At 51.7% G+C, this 15,841-nt stretch overlaps 8 protein-coding genes across 8 annotated transcripts; 5 read left to right on the forward strand and 3 right to left on the reverse strand.

The window, feature by feature from the left end:
• Window positions 1-184: 184 nt before the first annotated feature.
• Window positions 185-1,700, forward strand: ASPSYDRAFT_40301 (NAD(P)/FAD-dependent oxidoreductase). The gene is made up of 3 exons (XM_040846060.1): window positions 185-1,069; window positions 1,113-1,353; window positions 1,407-1,700. Exons 1-3 carry the CDS (start codon window positions 262-264, stop codon window positions 1,681-1,683), a joined length of 1,326 nt encoding a protein of 441 aa, XP_040705570.1. The 5' UTR covers window positions 185-261; the 3' UTR covers window positions 1,684-1,700.
• Window positions 1,701-1,935: 235 nt separating this feature from the next.
• Window positions 1,936-3,708, forward strand: ASPSYDRAFT_75786 (carotenoid oxygenase family protein; the record flags this gene model as incomplete). The annotated part of the gene is made up of 6 exons (XM_040850831.1): window positions 1,936-2,195; window positions 2,255-2,378; window positions 2,432-2,808; window positions 2,856-2,993; window positions 3,044-3,484; window positions 3,514-3,708. The coding sequence occupies exons 1-6, from the start codon at window positions 2,013-2,015 to the stop codon at window positions 3,706-3,708; spliced, it is 1,458 nt and encodes a 485-aa protein (XP_040705571.1). The 5' UTR covers window positions 1,936-2,012.
• Window positions 3,709-3,932: 224 nt separating this feature from the next.
• On the reverse strand, window positions 3,933-6,263 carry ASPSYDRAFT_128705 (FAD-binding oxidoreductase). The gene is made up of 4 exons (XM_040840509.1): window positions 5,728-6,263; window positions 5,309-5,662; window positions 5,207-5,253; window positions 3,933-5,150 (listed from the first exon to the last, which is right to left on the reverse strand). Exons 1-4 carry the CDS (start codon window positions 6,015-6,017, stop codon window positions 4,219-4,221), a joined length of 1,623 nt encoding a protein of 540 aa, XP_040705572.1. The 5' UTR covers window positions 6,018-6,263; the 3' UTR covers window positions 3,933-4,218.
• Window positions 6,264-6,613: 350 nt separating this feature from the next.
• On the forward strand, window positions 6,614-9,354 carry ASPSYDRAFT_54745 (uncharacterized protein; the record flags this gene model as incomplete). The annotated part of the gene is made up of 9 exons (XM_040848902.1): window positions 6,614-6,757; window positions 6,827-6,939; window positions 7,013-7,233; window positions 7,299-7,790; window positions 7,850-8,039; window positions 8,105-8,242; window positions 8,296-8,771; window positions 8,846-9,072; window positions 9,103-9,354. The coding sequence occupies 9 exons, from the start codon at window positions 6,614-6,616 to the stop codon at window positions 9,352-9,354; spliced, it is 2,253 nt and encodes a 750-aa protein (XP_040705573.1).
• A 390-nt stretch (window positions 9,355-9,744) lies between these two features.
• On the forward strand, window positions 9,745-11,352 carry ASPSYDRAFT_128707 (uncharacterized protein; the record flags this gene model as incomplete). The annotated part of the gene is made up of 1 exon (XM_040840510.1): window positions 9,745-11,352. The coding sequence occupies one exon, from the start codon at window positions 9,745-9,747 to the stop codon at window positions 11,350-11,352; it is 1,608 nt and encodes a 535-aa protein (XP_040705574.1).
• A 436-nt stretch (window positions 11,353-11,788) lies between these two features.
• On the forward strand, window positions 11,789-12,904 carry ASPSYDRAFT_85471 (ankyrin repeat domain-containing protein; the record flags this gene model as incomplete). Its single annotated transcript, XM_040851527.1, has 2 exons — window positions 11,789-11,912; window positions 11,961-12,904. 2 exons carry the CDS (start codon window positions 11,789-11,791, stop codon window positions 12,902-12,904), a joined length of 1,068 nt encoding a protein of 355 aa, XP_040705575.1.
• Window positions 12,905-13,106: 202 nt separating this feature from the next.
• Window positions 13,107-14,172, reverse strand: ASPSYDRAFT_145016 (uncharacterized protein; the record flags this gene model as incomplete). The annotated part of the gene is made up of 4 exons (XM_040841492.1): window positions 13,107-13,155; window positions 13,208-13,442; window positions 13,522-13,806; window positions 13,866-14,172. The coding sequence occupies 4 exons, from the start codon at window positions 14,170-14,172 to the stop codon at window positions 13,107-13,109; spliced, it is 876 nt and encodes a 291-aa protein (XP_040705576.1).
• A 565-nt stretch (window positions 14,173-14,737) lies between these two features.
• On the reverse strand, window positions 14,738-15,834 carry ASPSYDRAFT_40309 (retropepsin-like aspartic protease). Its single transcript, XM_040846061.1, has 2 exons — window positions 15,704-15,834; window positions 14,738-15,647 (listed from the first exon to the last, which is right to left on the reverse strand). The coding sequence occupies exon 2, from the start codon at window positions 15,516-15,518 to the stop codon at window positions 14,928-14,930; it is 591 nt and encodes a 196-aa protein (XP_040705577.1). The 5' UTR covers window positions 15,519-15,647; window positions 15,704-15,834; the 3' UTR covers window positions 14,738-14,927.
• Window positions 15,835-15,841: the final 7 nt, after the last annotated feature.

Here is a 15,841-nt window from a genome sequence, read left to right on the forward strand (position 1 = left end):
AAACTCGCCACCGAGACCGCCGGGGTTTCCCGGCGGAAAACCAGATAAGAGAATTACCCCACACCAGCTTCACAATCTCCAGATCTCCAACTACACGAACCAATAGGAGTTGTTCCAGCGGTCTACTTGGAGTTATCTGGAGCTCTGTCGCGTTCCCGGCGGGCAACCAAATCTTCCCCTCACAGCCCACCATTATAAAACCTTTCCATGCCACCCCTCCATTACAAGCTTCTTCCTTTCATTTTCAAAACTCCAATCACAATGAGCACCGAAAACCCATCATACCTCATCCTCGGCGCCGGTATCTTCGGCGTCTCAACCGCCTACTACCTCATCAAATCCAACCCCAATGCCTCCGTAACGCTGGTCGACCGCGACGCCTTCGACGCCGAGACCCGCGTCGCCGCATCCTGGGACTGGAACAAAGTCGTGCGCGCCGACTATGCCGACATCGACTACTGCCGCCTAGCCCTCGAAGCACAGGATATCTTCAACAACGACCCGCTGTGGATGCCGTATTTCCACGAGACGGGCGTGTACTGGGTTTGTCGGGATGAGTACGGGCAGGAGGTTGTGAATAACTATAAGAAGTTAGGGAGGAAGGCGGAGATTGCGGCGTTTCCGCTGGAGGAGGCGAGGAAGATGTATGGCGGGTTGTTTGATAAGGCGGATTATACGGATGCGAGGGAGGTGCTTGTTAATAGGACGAGTGGGTGGGGTGCTGCTGGGGATGCATTGAGGGCTGTTACAAGGGAAGCAATTAAGCTGGGTGTCAAGTATGTGCAGGCGGATGTCAGGACTCTGCTGTTTAATGGACAGAATGAGTGCATTGGAGTGAAGACGGCGAAGGGCGAGGAGGTCAAGGCTTCCAAGGTTGTTCTATCTACTGGTGCGTTTACGGCGAAGCTGCTGGAGTACAGTGCTGCTGCAACCGGGAAAGAGGATCTTCGGGCTGGACCCAGGATTGTCGCTGGAGGAATCACGACGGGGATGGTGACGCTGGACGAGAACTCGTATGACAAGTTTGCGAAGATGCCAGTGGGTTTCCAGGGCTATGCCGCTGACAAGGGTACGTCTGACATTCGCATATCACATCCAATCTAACAAGTCAGGTCCTTTCCTCGGTACTCTCCCCCCAACGCCAGATAAGGAGCTGAAGTGGTGGGGTGCAACGATCTTCAGCAATACACAAGAGGTCCTTCCTGGCCGATTTGTATCAGCACCGCCAACGGATCAGGACTACTCCCAGTGGAAGGTGTCGAAGAAGCTTCAAGACGACGTCCGCTACTCCGCCCGCATGTTCTACGGCTCCCAAACCGCATCCTGGAGCTTCGACAAGTTCCGAATCTGCTGGTGAGTCCCAACCCCCATCTATCCAAACTAAAGTGCCGTAGCTAATTCTTCAGGGACGCATTCACACCAACCGGAGACTTCATCATCTCCCCGCACTCCGCAGCCAAAGGTCTATACGTCGCCACATGCGGCTCATTCCACGGCTTCAAATTCTTCCCCGTCATCGGCAAATACATTGTCCAGATGCTGGAGGGGAAGTTGGATTCACATCTAACGCAGAAGTGGGCTTGGGACCGCACGGCCGAGCAGCTGGACTCGTCGCTCAACCCGGAGTGGCCCAGGTCCGAGATGAAGGATATGCTGGATGCGAAGCCTGTGGCGAAACTGTAGTTTGATAGATAGCGAGGTTATAAACTATTTCAATTATTGAGCGTATTTCCCGTAATGCATATTTTTCCTTCGTTTCTAGCACAGGTAGCTTACCATGTTTTGCTGCCATTCAGTCAACTTCTTTTGGACTCATGTCCAGCCTTGCATGTTAGGGTTCGGGCGGCCGGGGGGCTATCGGGGAGATAGCGGAACTCGTGTTAACCAAGTCGGAGAACGACCGGATCCCATGGCTTGCCTTGATCACAGTCGCCGCTTCTGATCGTATAAATACTAGCAACTGCTCCCATGGCACATCTTTCTAGAGCACCATCGCTGCCGCCCAATCCAACATGTCCGATATCAGATCTTGCTTTCCGGCCCGCCCCCAGTTTTCAGGATTCATGAAACCCTGTCGCGTGGAAGGAGACGTGTCCCAGTTGGAAGTGTATGGCGATATCCCTAAAGAGATTGATGGAGTCTTCTATCGGGTAATGCCTGATCCTCAGCTGCCTCCCTTTATTGAAAACGATCCGGTAAGGAAACACCCTTACCAACACGATCTCCCACACATCGAGGAAACTGAAAGAGACAGTGGTTCAACGGTGACGGAAACGTCAGTGCCTTCCGCATCCAAAACGGCCGTGCATCATTTCGGCAACGCTACGTGCGAACTGAGAAGTTTGTACGGGAGCGCGAAGCTCAACGCGCCCTGCTCGGTTAGTAGTACTGATCAACAACGCATCGACTCAAAAGCTAATAGACTGGCCAGGGAAGTACCGAAACAAATTCACTGATGCGGTAGCGTTTAAAGTACGTAGTACCGCCAACACCAATGTGGTTTTCTTCAACGGGCGCCTGCTGGCCCTAAAGGAGGATTCTCCTCCTTATGCCATGGACCCAGTTACCCTAGAGACAAAGGGGATCTATGACTTTGAGGGCCAATTGCCCAGCCTTACCTTTACCGCACATCCGAAGTTCGACCCGGCGACGGGCGAGATGGTCTGTTTTGGGTACGAAGCACGCGGTGACGGCACGCCGGACGTGTGCTACTACAGTGTTTCACCTACCGGCCAATTCACCGAGGTCGTATGGCTGGTGGCACAGTTACCAGCCATGATCCATGACTTTGCAGTGACGGATAACTGGGTAAGAGACCTTGTTTCTCCGAAACGCTGCGCTAATACCTTACATAGGTTATTTTCCCGATCATACCTCAAGTATGCGACATTGAACGCATGAAACAGGGCGGAGAGCACTGGCAATGGAGCCCGGAGACGCCTATGTATTTGGGTGTCATGCCCCGTCGGGGAGCCAAAGCTGGTGACGTGAAGGTCTGGCAGTCCTCTTTTATCTCCTGCTAGCCGGAATTGACCCCATGCAGTGGTTCCAATATAAGAATTCTTTCCCCGGGCACACAGCGAACGCATACGAAGACGCCCGAGGCCACTTGGTCATTGACCTGGGCTTAAGTGAGAATAACGTGTTCTTCTGGTGGCCTGACGCCCAGGGAAAGGCACCCGAGCCCAGCTCCATTATCTCCCAGCTGGTCCGATTCACCCTCGATCCCCAGACCGACGACCTCACCCTCGCCGAACCCAAAATACTGAACGAGGGAAACTCGGAGTTCTACCGCATCGATGACCGATTCACCACCCGTCCCTATCGCCACTGTTTCTTCGATCTGATGTCCCCCGAGCTTGGCACCGATTTCGAACGCATTGGGCCCAGGCTCGGCGGAGGTTTCCCTTTATATAACTCTTTGGCGCATTTTGACAGCCTCATTGGAAAAACAGAGGTCTACTTCCCGGGGGAAACCCATTTGGTGCAAGAGCGGTTTTTATCCCGCGGAAGGATTCCGTCATTGAGGGTGATGGGTATGTTCTAGCCCTGGTAAATAACTATGAGACCATGGCGAGCGAGCTGCACTTACTGGACACGCGATGCTTTACTCGAGCACAGGCCAGAATCCTGCTTCCGGTCCGCTTGCGCCAGGGTCTCCATGGAAGCTGGGTGGATGGGAGGGAGCTCGGAACACATGCAGAATGAGCTGTTTCTATACATTGCTGGTTTAGCAAAGAATGTGTCCCACGTATTGGTGAAGACACTGTCCCTCAAAAAAGGAGCCAGATCCAGGCAGCAGTCTGGGCTGTAAGTATGGGTTCTGCCGGGTCAGTACCTAAGCTTGAGAGGTGGGATAGATTATTTGTCTAAATCCTATATGTGCCGCCGTCGAATTGACAAGTTTTATAGTATAACTGGTAAACCACCCACCGTTTTCTTTATCGGATTAGTCAACCCACGGATTGTAGTATCTACTATTTATAAGGGCTATTAAGCTGACTTTCTAGAGGATGTACTAGCATATCATATAATAAAGACAGCGTAATACCGCAGGTGGTTTCTTGTGGTCGAATGGTATTCCGATATGTTTCACGAGTTCAGGGTTCCCGCTAAAAACCAGAGAGTAACACAGGTGCCGGCTGGCATGACCGCAAGAAGACAGAACGATATTCGACTTTCAATATCATGTCCATACTACAAGCGCAAGGTCAAAGACTAAAAGCTTTTCGTATTCCATATCCCCGACTTCCCCGGCGATAGAATCCCATTCGGGTCGAGGAAATCCTTCAGCGAGCCAGCAAAGCGAGTAAATGCATGGCCGTTAAAGTCCAATCTGCCGGCTAGATCATCCATATGGCTGACATGCGTGCGATAGGCAGTATAGCCCTGCGCCGCACCATCTCGCGCGAGATTCCTGTACAGCTCATGGACGCGCGGCTCCTCACTAAGCGCGTATAGAACTAGCTCAATACCAACCACATAACGCGGGTAGACATGGAAGTCAGCAAAAAAGTCAAAGTTTGCGTCGATTGTGCGCGCCTTGGCTGTTAGGTACCACTCGTAGAGCTCACGGCCAGAGGGGGGTAGGATCGGGGAGTAGTCAATGTGTCCGCCGCCGCCGCCGCCGCCTGGGTCCGAGCGGCTGTTGACGATGCTCAGCGGTGCAAGCGAAGGGATGCCACTATGAGGAACTTCCTCTCTACCAATCTCAGCAGCTCTGATAGCCTGCCCGGGCGTACCGGGGAACTCGCGCCACTCGATTCTGGCGCCTGGAATGTCGCGGAATGCGCGTTGGACTGTCTTTAGGAGGGCGGGAAGCATCTCCACCGAGCCATAAAGGCCAAAGTATGCTTTCCAGAATCCCCAGCCCTGGTCCCTGCGGATTTCGTCTAGAATAGGGTAGGGCACGTGGGAGTCCGGCTTCATGTATTGCGCCAGTTTGGCTTGGGCTTCCGGGACCTCCGATGTCAATGCGAGGCGGAAGATATTTGCGATGGAGGCCGAGTTCAGAATAATAGAGCGCCGCATGAGGTCGGAGAGAGTACCAACTAGCGAAACGAGGTCTTCTTCACGGGGCACGCTGACTTCGACTGTGGCGTAGGCTTCTGGGGCGGGCGTGATGTGGATTCCGAGCTGGGTGACAATTCCTGCTTCTGTCAACAATCCATCCGCCTAGTTCCTGTTTCAATGCGGAGAGGATTACCAAGATTGGACTGGTAGAAGATGCCATCCAGACCCGGTCCGAACCCACTGTATAACGTGTCGTTAGCCAGGACCTCTTTCAACCCAAACATATGAAACATACCCCTTGTAGAGCGGAAATGTGCGGTTGCCATCCATCGCTCCCATACCAGTGCGAAGCAAATCCCCGTTCGGCAGGACGACCTCCATGCCACACTGTGACTGGGAATGCTCTCCATCGGGCGTATATCCGAACCCACGATCAAGGGTATTCCCCAAAACGGAACCCCAGCCAATTGCCGGGACCGATGGCCACAGACTCAAGCCTCTGCGTTGGAACTCTTCATATAAATCGAAGAATGACACGCCCGGCTCTACAACAGCGTAGCCGTATTCTTCGTTGATATCGAGGATCCTGTTCATCCGATGGAGGTCAAGCACCACAGAACCCTTGACAACAGAGCTGGATCCGCCATACCTGAGATTTGCTGTGAGCACGATGAACACTTAAGACGGAGAAGGAGAGTCGCGGCGAGAACATACCCGAGATTCTTTCCTCTGGAAACAGTCCACAAAGGGACCTTGTATCTGTTCGCAAGCTTGACAATTTCCTGGATTTCTTCCACACATCTGGGGCGAACGGCGCCGCTCGGCTGGTGGGTGCTGGAAGTCGAGAAAGGATCGCCGTAAGAGTCCTGATTCTGAGGCCCTCGGAGTGCACCGTGGTGATGGGCACGCGAAACATTGTCTTCTCCAAGCGTGCGCACAGCATCGTCAAAAAAGCATGTCAGCGTTTGAGCATCGGGCGTCACTAGTCTCCTAGGGGAAGGCATGATTGAGGTTGTATCAAGTATTGAATTAACGCGTCACCGAGCAAAGGCGCCTGCAATATGCCTTAAGTAGTCCGGTTAATCTCGTTTTTACCGGGCATTACGGGAATATTGCTCCTATGCAGTTCCCCGGGGAAACAAATATATCTTCGTTTATGCCGACGAATCCATCTGCTAGACTATTACTGAATCACACATACTTTAATATGAGAAATTCAGACAGCCTGGGACATAGGAGTAAGCGGTTTGTTTATCTACCAATAGCCCTGGTGTGATCTTAGTATTTCGCAAACGTCCTTGTTAATCATATAAAAACAGTAGATTCGTCGAATATTCTTTCTCAGGGATCTGAGGGCTTAACTCCCCGGTCTCCCCGACTTACCCGGAACCGCAAACCACCAGCCGTAGTCAAAGGGAATGATTGGTTGGAAAGAAGGCCTGAGCTGGCAAGAGGTGGAGAATTGTGGCATGAGGAATTCCCCACATCTCTATACCCGGCTTCAGCCCGGGAACTCCGCGAACTCCCCGTGGACAAGCTCGTGAACAAGCTCGTGGCCAATATTCGTTCTGCCAGATTGTCCTGTATGTGGCATTCCATCATGCCAGCTAGCCAACCTGATGTGACCTCGCCGTCGTCCCCTGGTCATGCCGACCACATCCACAACTACGCATCACAACCGCCGAGCCGTAAAAGAAAGAGGGTCAGCGTCGCGTGTCGGTCCTGCCGTGCGCGAAAATCTCGTGTAGGCTGTTCCATCTCGTCATTAAGCTGCAGACCGCAATCACTGACGCAGGAGCAATGGGCATGATAGTGCAATGGCGCTCAACCCTGCTCGTCCTGCGAGGACATGGAAACGGAGTGTCGTTATGATCAGCCTCCCCGCCGGCCTGGTGCCGCTAGAACCGGTCCTGGAACGAGTGACCTGTGAGTAGTCTCCATCCATACACATACATGTATTTTTGGTATGTTGTAGCTTTCCCTCGGCTGATTCGTATAGAGATGAGGCGAACGCAGTGCTAGAACGGCGACTGCGGGCGGTAGAGCACAGGCTTCACGTATTAGATCCAGATAACGGACCGCCAGACGTGAGCTCAGCTGTCGGAACCGAGCAATCGAAAGGCCTTGGTGTACGGAAAGTCACCCCGGTTCAAGATGATGGAGTGGACGGAATGGGTGCGGTGCCGCTCAAGGACGGGGCAGAAGAAGACGAGTATTTCGGTATGATTCTCCTGCAAGGCTAGCTGCGGCTTTTGCTAACGCCCTTTTCTGTACGGCTTTAACAGGCTTATCATCCAATGTGGCCTTTTTGCGCGTCATCGTGAATTCAGTGGGTTGTCCGGTACATCCTGCAGCCCCTCCTTCAAGGTCGGAGTCGGCAGATTTTGAGAATGAAAATCTATATGGATTTTTCACAAGGCCTACAAGTTCCACAAGTTATGCAAACCAGCTGGTAACTCCAACAAGGCCAGTTGCACTCCCACACCGGGAAGAAGCAGACTCGTTGCTGCGTTTATACTTCAGTACCGTCAATCTGATGATCCCCGGCGTCCACGAGGACTCATTTCGAACCACGTATGCCAAAATGCAGAGAGACGGAATTGCAGGAGTACGAAAGTCTTGGCTGGGTGTACTCAATGTAATACTTGCCATTGCCACAAATGTCCTCGCGGCAACATCGCCCACCCGCGAACAGGCCTCAAAGGCCAAAATGTACTTTGAACGTGCGCTCGAGCTGATAAGCGCAGACATGTTGGGCCGGCTTTCTTTGGAAATGGGTATGGAAAACCCGGACTCACAATTGTATGGCTACTCCGACTTGGTCTGACAAGGGCAGTGCAACTATTCCTCCTGATGGAGGCGTACCTGGAGGGAACCACATCTTCGTCGATGGCATGGACGTTCCATGGACTAGCAGTCAAAGGAGCATATCAACTGGGGCTGCATATAATGCGGCCTAGGAACGCGTCGCCCATCGACCAAGAAGTGCGAAGAAGACTATGGTATTGGTGTGTTATGAATGATCGGTATGAATCTGCTCCCCAGACGGGAGATAACAGAACCATTTCTTATAATGACAACTATACTATAGTTTACTGAGCGTCAGATACGGGCGTCCTCCTCTGATACCTTTCTCTCATGTACGACTCGAGCCCAGCCTGCATTTACCGTTCAGCAACGTCCCCAGTGCCACCACAGCATCCAGTCTCGCATTCTTCGATGCCATCATGTAGGAACCATCCATCGCGTTCCTCCTGGGACAATCTGACCATCCGGAAATAGGACTATAACTCATATTATGGGCGACGCTCTCGACCGGCTCTACGACCAAAACCTGGGGTTCCCCAGCACTCCCCAAACAAGCGACGTCCTCGATCAGATCTCTCGACTATGCTGGAAACTGGCCCAGTGGCAGGATACCATCCCTCTCGACCTAAGGACCATAGACCCCGATATGGAGACGCTTGACGATGTCCCTCTCACAGCTGGCACCACAAGACTTCGGGTCCTGCTCTCGCTCCGCTACTTGGGGACAAGGGTGCTGATTCTGCGGCCCGTCCTGGGCCAGTTCCTAGCGCTGCGTCAGGGTGTAGCAGCCACAGCCTCCAATAAACACCAGGCGGAATGGCTTTGGAGCTCTGGTGTGATATACCTAGCGGACCTGGTACGAACCTGCCGCACGGTATTCCAGATCAGCAAAAGTATCCTCGTTGGTTCAAGGAATGACCAGAACCTGCTAGGGGCTTGGTGGTTCTCCTGTTATTAAAGTAGGTTTTGAAGTATGTCCACTCCCTAGTAAAACATGTATACTGAATCACCTGATTGTCCGCAGCATTCAACGCGGCTCTTGCGATATTAGGTGTACTCCTAGTAAAAAGAATACCCACACCCACGCAATCAGGAGAGCTCCTCTCCGCATTTGCCACAGCAGATCTCCGAGCCCTGCTCGACACAGCCATGGAAGTCCTCACCGGACTTGACCAGGGTAGCAGGACTCTCATGAGGTGCCGAGATACTCTGGGCCGACTTCTCGCGGCGATTGACTCAGACGGTAACGAAGTCCAATTCCCAACTCCCTCACCTCAGCAGCTGATCGAAGACTTGGCAGGTAACACAGCGACCTTTACACCAGATTCATTGTCGCTATCGCCGTCTGGCGCGTGGACATGGCAGCCCGAGCTCATGGATGCGGGCTTGTTTAGTTCGGAGGCGTCGCTGGGTCTTGCAATGGGGGCGTCTGCTATGGGGTATGACTCCCAGATGTCAGATGCGATGCAGAATCCGACTGCGACTGCGAGTGAGACTTGGGATCTGGCTCGCGGTTATGATTCTGTTTCATGAAGCATTGGTTAGGGTAGACATCGTTCAGGAGTATGTTCTGACCCATTCATTCGGGTGAAAAAATGCAATGTTCTTATACGTTGATGTCTATTACATATCACAAAATCTTAGTTCTACTGGTAGTAAATATAAATGTAATAATGGCGTATGGGATGGGGTGGTTCCCAGGTCAATTTATCTCGCAACAATTCTGTGAATCGCTCTCAGGCGAGGCTGGATGCATGTGTCTGCATTACAGGCCTACTATACATCTTGCAATAGCCCCTTAAAGAATCACATAGGGAAGAATCCCACATATTGCAAGGACACCCACGCCAGGCATCCACGTCAAGACAAGGCTACACAGGTTGAAGTGAGGGAATCTGACATATAAGGCGTTCCTCCGTCGCGATGCCTCTAGATAGCCTCTCAGGGAATGTGGTAAATATGGACCAACTCACCGCCGCAGTGACTCTGTTCAAATCATGCCTTTCCAGCTATCGGGCGTTGTCATCCGCGATGCCCATAGCAGTCGAGACGGTGGAATGGGAGTGGGATGTGCTCGTGCGCATTGAGCTGGCTAGATTCGAGATCTGGGGGCGCACTGTCGGGTTCTTGGACGAGAAGTCCGGGAGGGAGATACAATACTTGCAGGTTACCGAGTTCGCGGATATCCTACAGGTAGAGGGTGCGGGCAGCCTTGTGCATGATATCTTGAAATCGCTTTTGCAGGCCTTGGATGATTTCAAGAGTGTGGCAATGGAGGACGAGGACAAGCATCCTTCCCTGCTTGCAACGCTGGAAACGGCTAATGACGGTTTGGATAAATGTCTATCAGCCTCTGAGCAGGCGCACGCGGCAAGGTCATTGCCATCGCAGGTCCTAACGAAATACGACACGCCGACGGAGCTGGATGTTTTTGTAAAGAGTGGGGAGGTGAAGAACCAGCACCTTGCTCTCACTGCAAAGAGCAAACAGGCTATCCTCCTGTCAGAAGACACACCGACCAAAGACTTCGAACTGTCGAGCACGCAATTTACTGGACTACCTCATGAGGTGGATTTCGATGATGACAATCCATTCTCTGGCTCATGTACTACTGCACGCTATATCTCTCCAGACGGATCCCCCCATACAGTCCTTATCGAGTGTCAATGGCCTGCGCCGTGGGACGGAACCCAAATCCCCAAGGCTGAGCTTCGGCGTCGCAATAAAATAGCAGCCCTGCTTATGGAGGCGAGCCAGCTTCCGAGATACGAAGATACAGTCTGCCGCGTCCCAGAGTGCCTGGGCTGGTTTACCTTTAGAGGCATGAACAACGGCACTGGAATCGAACTGGTTGGCCTTGCGTCCGATGTACCCCCGTGGGTCGACGCTACAATACCACCATACTCCCTACGAAAGATCATGGAACAGGGATATTGGGCGGGAAATTGCAGACCCTCATTAAACAAGAGGTTCAGCCTCGCTCGGGCAGTGGCGCAGGCGCTTTATCACCTGCAATGTGGCGGATGGCTCCATCGGTCCCTGGGAGGGCACCAGATTATCTTCTTCTACGACCGTGAGAGCGGAAATCTCCGTATGGATGAACCTTTTCTACGCGGCCTCACGCATTCGTTTTCAGGTCAGCAGATAGTGGAGAGAGATCAAGAAGTGCGCCACGGATTGGGCTGGGATCTGGAAACGGTGGTAGAGACAGATGTATACAGACACCCGGACCTATGGACCACGAACCCGAGGGGCTATCGACCCTCTGACGACATTTACAGTCTTGGTGCCGTGTTATTTGAGATTGGGATGTGGAGGAGAGTCGGTCCCGACGTTAGGCAGAAGGAAGATGTGCATCTTCTGAGAGTAGCCAGGGACGCACTTCCGGCTGCTGCTGGGGAGGTATATACGCAGGTGGTTGTTGACTGCCTGGAAGGGATACAGGGTGAGGACTCCCATGAGGGTGATGATGGAATTGGGAGTCAGTTGCTGTGGAAAGTGTTACTACCACTTGAGAAGCTTAGGGTATGATGCGATGCGATTACCGACCTCTATATCGTAGGGTCGTCAGTATTTGCATTGTACTGCGAATTGACAAATTCATGTACAACCGGCGACGTCCGGTTAGGGGGCGTGTATGGTCTTTATGATAGGAAAACCAGTAACCTAAAACCAATGCCTGAGATCAACCGTGGTCGATATATTGACTATTGAATTTCAATCGTAAACTGGAAGTATATCTCTCCGCAAATCAGTGGCCCTGGTATTTTCGTGGATACAGCAGAATTGTCCCCTCTTCGGGAATTACCCCTCCTTGTGGCTTCGTATGAGCCACTTTTGCGACGATAGTACAAATACGAGATATCCACCACCTCGTATTGAGCCAAAGGCGGCACTCCAACCTCCCATCTCACCTCCTCTCCTCCCCGGTTCCTCGTCCCTTCAACACCTCGCTTTGGCAAACACAATGGAATCCACCGCTCCGCCGTTCGATGTCCAATACCTGATTTTGGAAGGACTGTCCCAATGCACGCAGTCTCTCCTGTCCAAATCAGACTGGCAGTCAATAGTCAATGCCATGTGCGTCTGCCGTGAGTCCCGTCAGCTGAAGTCTAGATTACACCAACTAACAGAAACAGGCTGGTGGTATGATTCCCTCCGGAAACTACTGATCCAGAACCACCCTGCATGGACACTTCTCGAAGTCTGTAAACCAGCTGGACAATTTGCACTGGAGCAGCTGGCAGCGGATTATACCACACGGGAAAGCGCCGCGCAGCTCCAGGTCCAAAACAATGTCGAGGCTTCGCACTACTGGGTACCCGTGACATATTCAGCAAAATTATATCGAAGCGAAGCGAAAGCGGCCGACGGCGACGGCGACGTGGAAGACGCGCTGGCCTATGATCTTCGAAACTGCATGTGTATCGCAGCATATCAGGGGGATGTCGACTCTCTCAGCATCGCTCTTAAAACGGGTGTCGACCCGGAAGACAGTTTCCCTCTATATGTAATAAAGGGTGGACATATTTCTGTGCTAGAGTTGCTTCTCGACGGAGGATACATCGACATCAAGGCGAAAACATGCGGGAAAAGCCTCCTTGCAGAAGCGATACTCTATGACAAGGTCGACGTCGTGGCCTTCCTCCTGGCCCGTGGCGCAGACATGAACATCCGGGTGGATACATTAATTGAGGATACTGAAATCTCGTTAAACCCAGTCTCCTGCGCCACGTCCAGGAACAATGTCGAAATGGTCAAGATTCTCGTATCGCATGGAGCCGAGCTTGAAGATCCGGGGGCCGATGACCGGCCAATATGGTGGGCGATCTTCCATCGCAACATTGACATGGCGCGTCTCTTTATCGAGAACGGCGTCAATCTCAGTCCGGGGATGCTTGGCGAGTGGCCGTTATACGAGGCCGTCATGATGGGCCATGCTGAAATGGTGATGCTGATGCTGGAGGCAGGCGGGATGCCGAAGGATGCCAGCGATGTTACGCATCTGTATCACAAGGTTGTCATTTCTCGGAATCCTGAGATACACGAGATATTCGGTGTAGATCCAGCTGAGTCTCGATAATATCAAACTATGCAGAGGACTACAGATCGATGTTAGCCACTCATGGTATGGCTATGCATCGCGGCTATTTCTAAGCCAGCCTACGTGTAGAAGAGCTTAATATAGCCTGTGAAGGCAGTTATGTAGCAGGGGTCCATTGCCCATTTAAACAAAAGCTTGGCTTTCTAGACGCCCAAAGGCCCTGCTGAAATGTTGTCCCCGCTCAGGCCTGAGGGAAGTTCGTGATGAACGCAACCTGGACCGCAGCAAAGCTATGCGACAAGCCATGTTAGCTGGGACTAAGAAAGGCTGCGATTTACTCACGCTATAGAAGTTGCAAACACTTCAACCCGCCTAGCCCTCGCCAGCAGGCCGATGAAAATTGAAAACGCAATGTTGTATATAATGATGATGACCAACCGAATAACCATGTTGTTGACAAAGTATAGTACTATCATCGAACTGGCTGGAATGACCGAGGATATCAATGTGCTTGCTATCCTCGTCGTGCGGATGATCTTCTCGTCTCGGTAGTAGACTGTCCCTGTCTCGATATCTACTTTGGGCTACACCCATGGCTTTGTTATCAGCCACATATTCAGTGCCGAGGGTAAGCCAAGTTGATAAATGGAAAGGACGAACCTTGGCCGACTTGAACATCTCATGATATCGCCTGGATAAGTGGCCGTGCCAGAAAGGGATACAAGCCCCGAATACCCATCTCGTCAGTGGATCGACGTTCTGGTATCTCGCAAACAGCGTGATGAGGTCTCTTTCGTGCTCCTCCGAGCCGAACCATTGATCATACTCAGCAGTGCCGTAGAACTGGGTATAATTTGCCAGCCATTGCTTAAGCAACCGCAGGTCATTCTTATGGGGCTGCTTATACTGAAGGAGTTGGCTGTGTTGCGCCAACGCGGTGTCTGCTGAAGGATGAGCACGGCGACTTATAGCTTGAACTCTCTATTTCTGTATCACTTACTATATTTCTCCAATAGCTCTCTCAGTTCCAGCCATTTTGCCCACTGCGCCGACGACTCAATGCCTTCCTTCATATACGACACGCAGGCTCTGTACTTCTCGCGGTGGAATTCACCCGACCCTTGGTCCTCGTGCATAATCTTTCGGAGCTCCTTTTCTGTAAGAGTTATCTCGGCCTGCAGGATGAGCAGGTTCTGTGTATTGAGCTTCATGTATGAACGAAAGGTCGACAGGCCCTTGTCTCTGACCATCAGGGCTGCTAATTCGTCGTAGCCTCCATCGTCTGCTGGTGATACTGCTGTCCCCATCTCTTGAACTAGCGACGTATTAGGTCTATACGCAACTAGATAGAGAAGCTGCCAATTGTGCCCAGTTCTAGAGATTGCTGATCTTGTACTGACCCATATACTATTGTCTTCATCTCCATTTAATACCTTAGGATTAGTAGTTCTCTCGCAAGGCATACAAGGGCCGTACTTGAGCCTCATGCCTCCGGTGCTCTGGCCACAGCCACTCAGAATAAGCACGTGTACGACACACTGTACTGACATCCTGCATGCAAAAGCATAGATACCCAAGCCACCTGGACACTCCACACCTCGAACTCGTGACGCAGCGCGTATAGGCTGCCCGCCATGATTATCAAGTCCTGCCATACCTACTGCACCCTTAACAGGGTCATCAGGTCATCCTGGCTTCTTAGGCTCCATCGAGAGTCGTTCTGGTCTTTTGGGCCGGAATGCGCGTTTTATCACTGTCTCTACAAAGCCCTCTTGCTCTAATTCATGTGATTCTACAGCCGATTGAAGGCTGGCTGATCGAAGACTAGCTAATCCACTCCGTTATTGAGTGACTATTTTCGGCTCCTCTTTGAAGGGTATATCGGAATAATGAATGATATTGTATTAACTTGACGAGTAGATACATTCTCTGGGATGATGGTTCAAGGCAAAATCGACAGATCATTTCTCCGCCACTTCTCGGTATAACCACCGAGTCCAGCCTCCTATACCGGGTTCAACCTAGATAGGTGAAGATGTATCTGCATGCTAGTTCACCTATTTCAGTAAACCGCAGTCTGCTCCAAAAGCCCATGATTACGAATTGAAGACGCCCCCAACACCATATCAAACGAGTTGTTCTCAATAACCAGCACCTCCGTCCTGAAATGTTCAGTACCTTTATATAGGCTCCATTCAACGTATATTATGCCCAGTGGAGTCGCCGAGTACCCGTTCGGCAAGCGTACAGGTGCACCGTTATATGGAATAAACGGCACGCTCAAGAGGCGCGCAACGTCGTCTGATACTGCATCCAGATCGCCTTGACTGTCCAACAGTAAGCGGCGGTAAAGGTTCTTCTGGCTCTGATATCTATTCAACTCAATATCAAAGGTTCTCCTGTCTGACGAGATTTGTTCAGACGGAATCTCGAATGCCTCTGTTGTGAAACCCCCCTGTTTCCCTTCGATTCTGTGTCTGGGAGCTGAATTCAATTTCTCGTTATGTTTATCTCTGGTATGGTTCTCGAGCTGTGATTCTAGTCCGTCAAAGTGGATCTTCGACGGAGGATCTATATCGGGATGCCGCGATTTCACCCGGGCATTGGCCTTCCGCTCGCAGCAGGACAATATCCGATAGAATGCGTTTGGCATCTGGAGCCGAAGTAGACAGAAACCGCATGTCCGATATTCTGGTCGAGGTGGTTGGAGGCATTTTGTGTTCATGATTATTTTCGTTTGTCGTTTTGCAATGTGGTATTCGAGAAGATATGGGATAGGATTGTAGAAAACTATTAGCTACCTCTTTTTTTCTTTCATCGGCAGCATCGTATACTTATATTATAGTATGTCCATCCAAGGCGCTTATGCGGTTGTCAGGCTAGCTGCCGAGGCTGCGCCGTTCCTATTCCCTTCGCAAGGCCATAGTGATTAGCCTGTGGTCGCTGAATCCAAGGAACAAAGATCACCAACCGAGC

Source organism: Aspergillus sydowii, assembly GCF_001890705.1.
Source record: "Aspergillus sydowii CBS 593.65 unplaced genomic scaffold ASPSYscaffold_2, whole genome shotgun sequence".
NCBI classification, from domain to species: Eukaryota; Fungi; Ascomycota; class Eurotiomycetes; order Eurotiales; family Aspergillaceae; genus Aspergillus; species Aspergillus sydowii.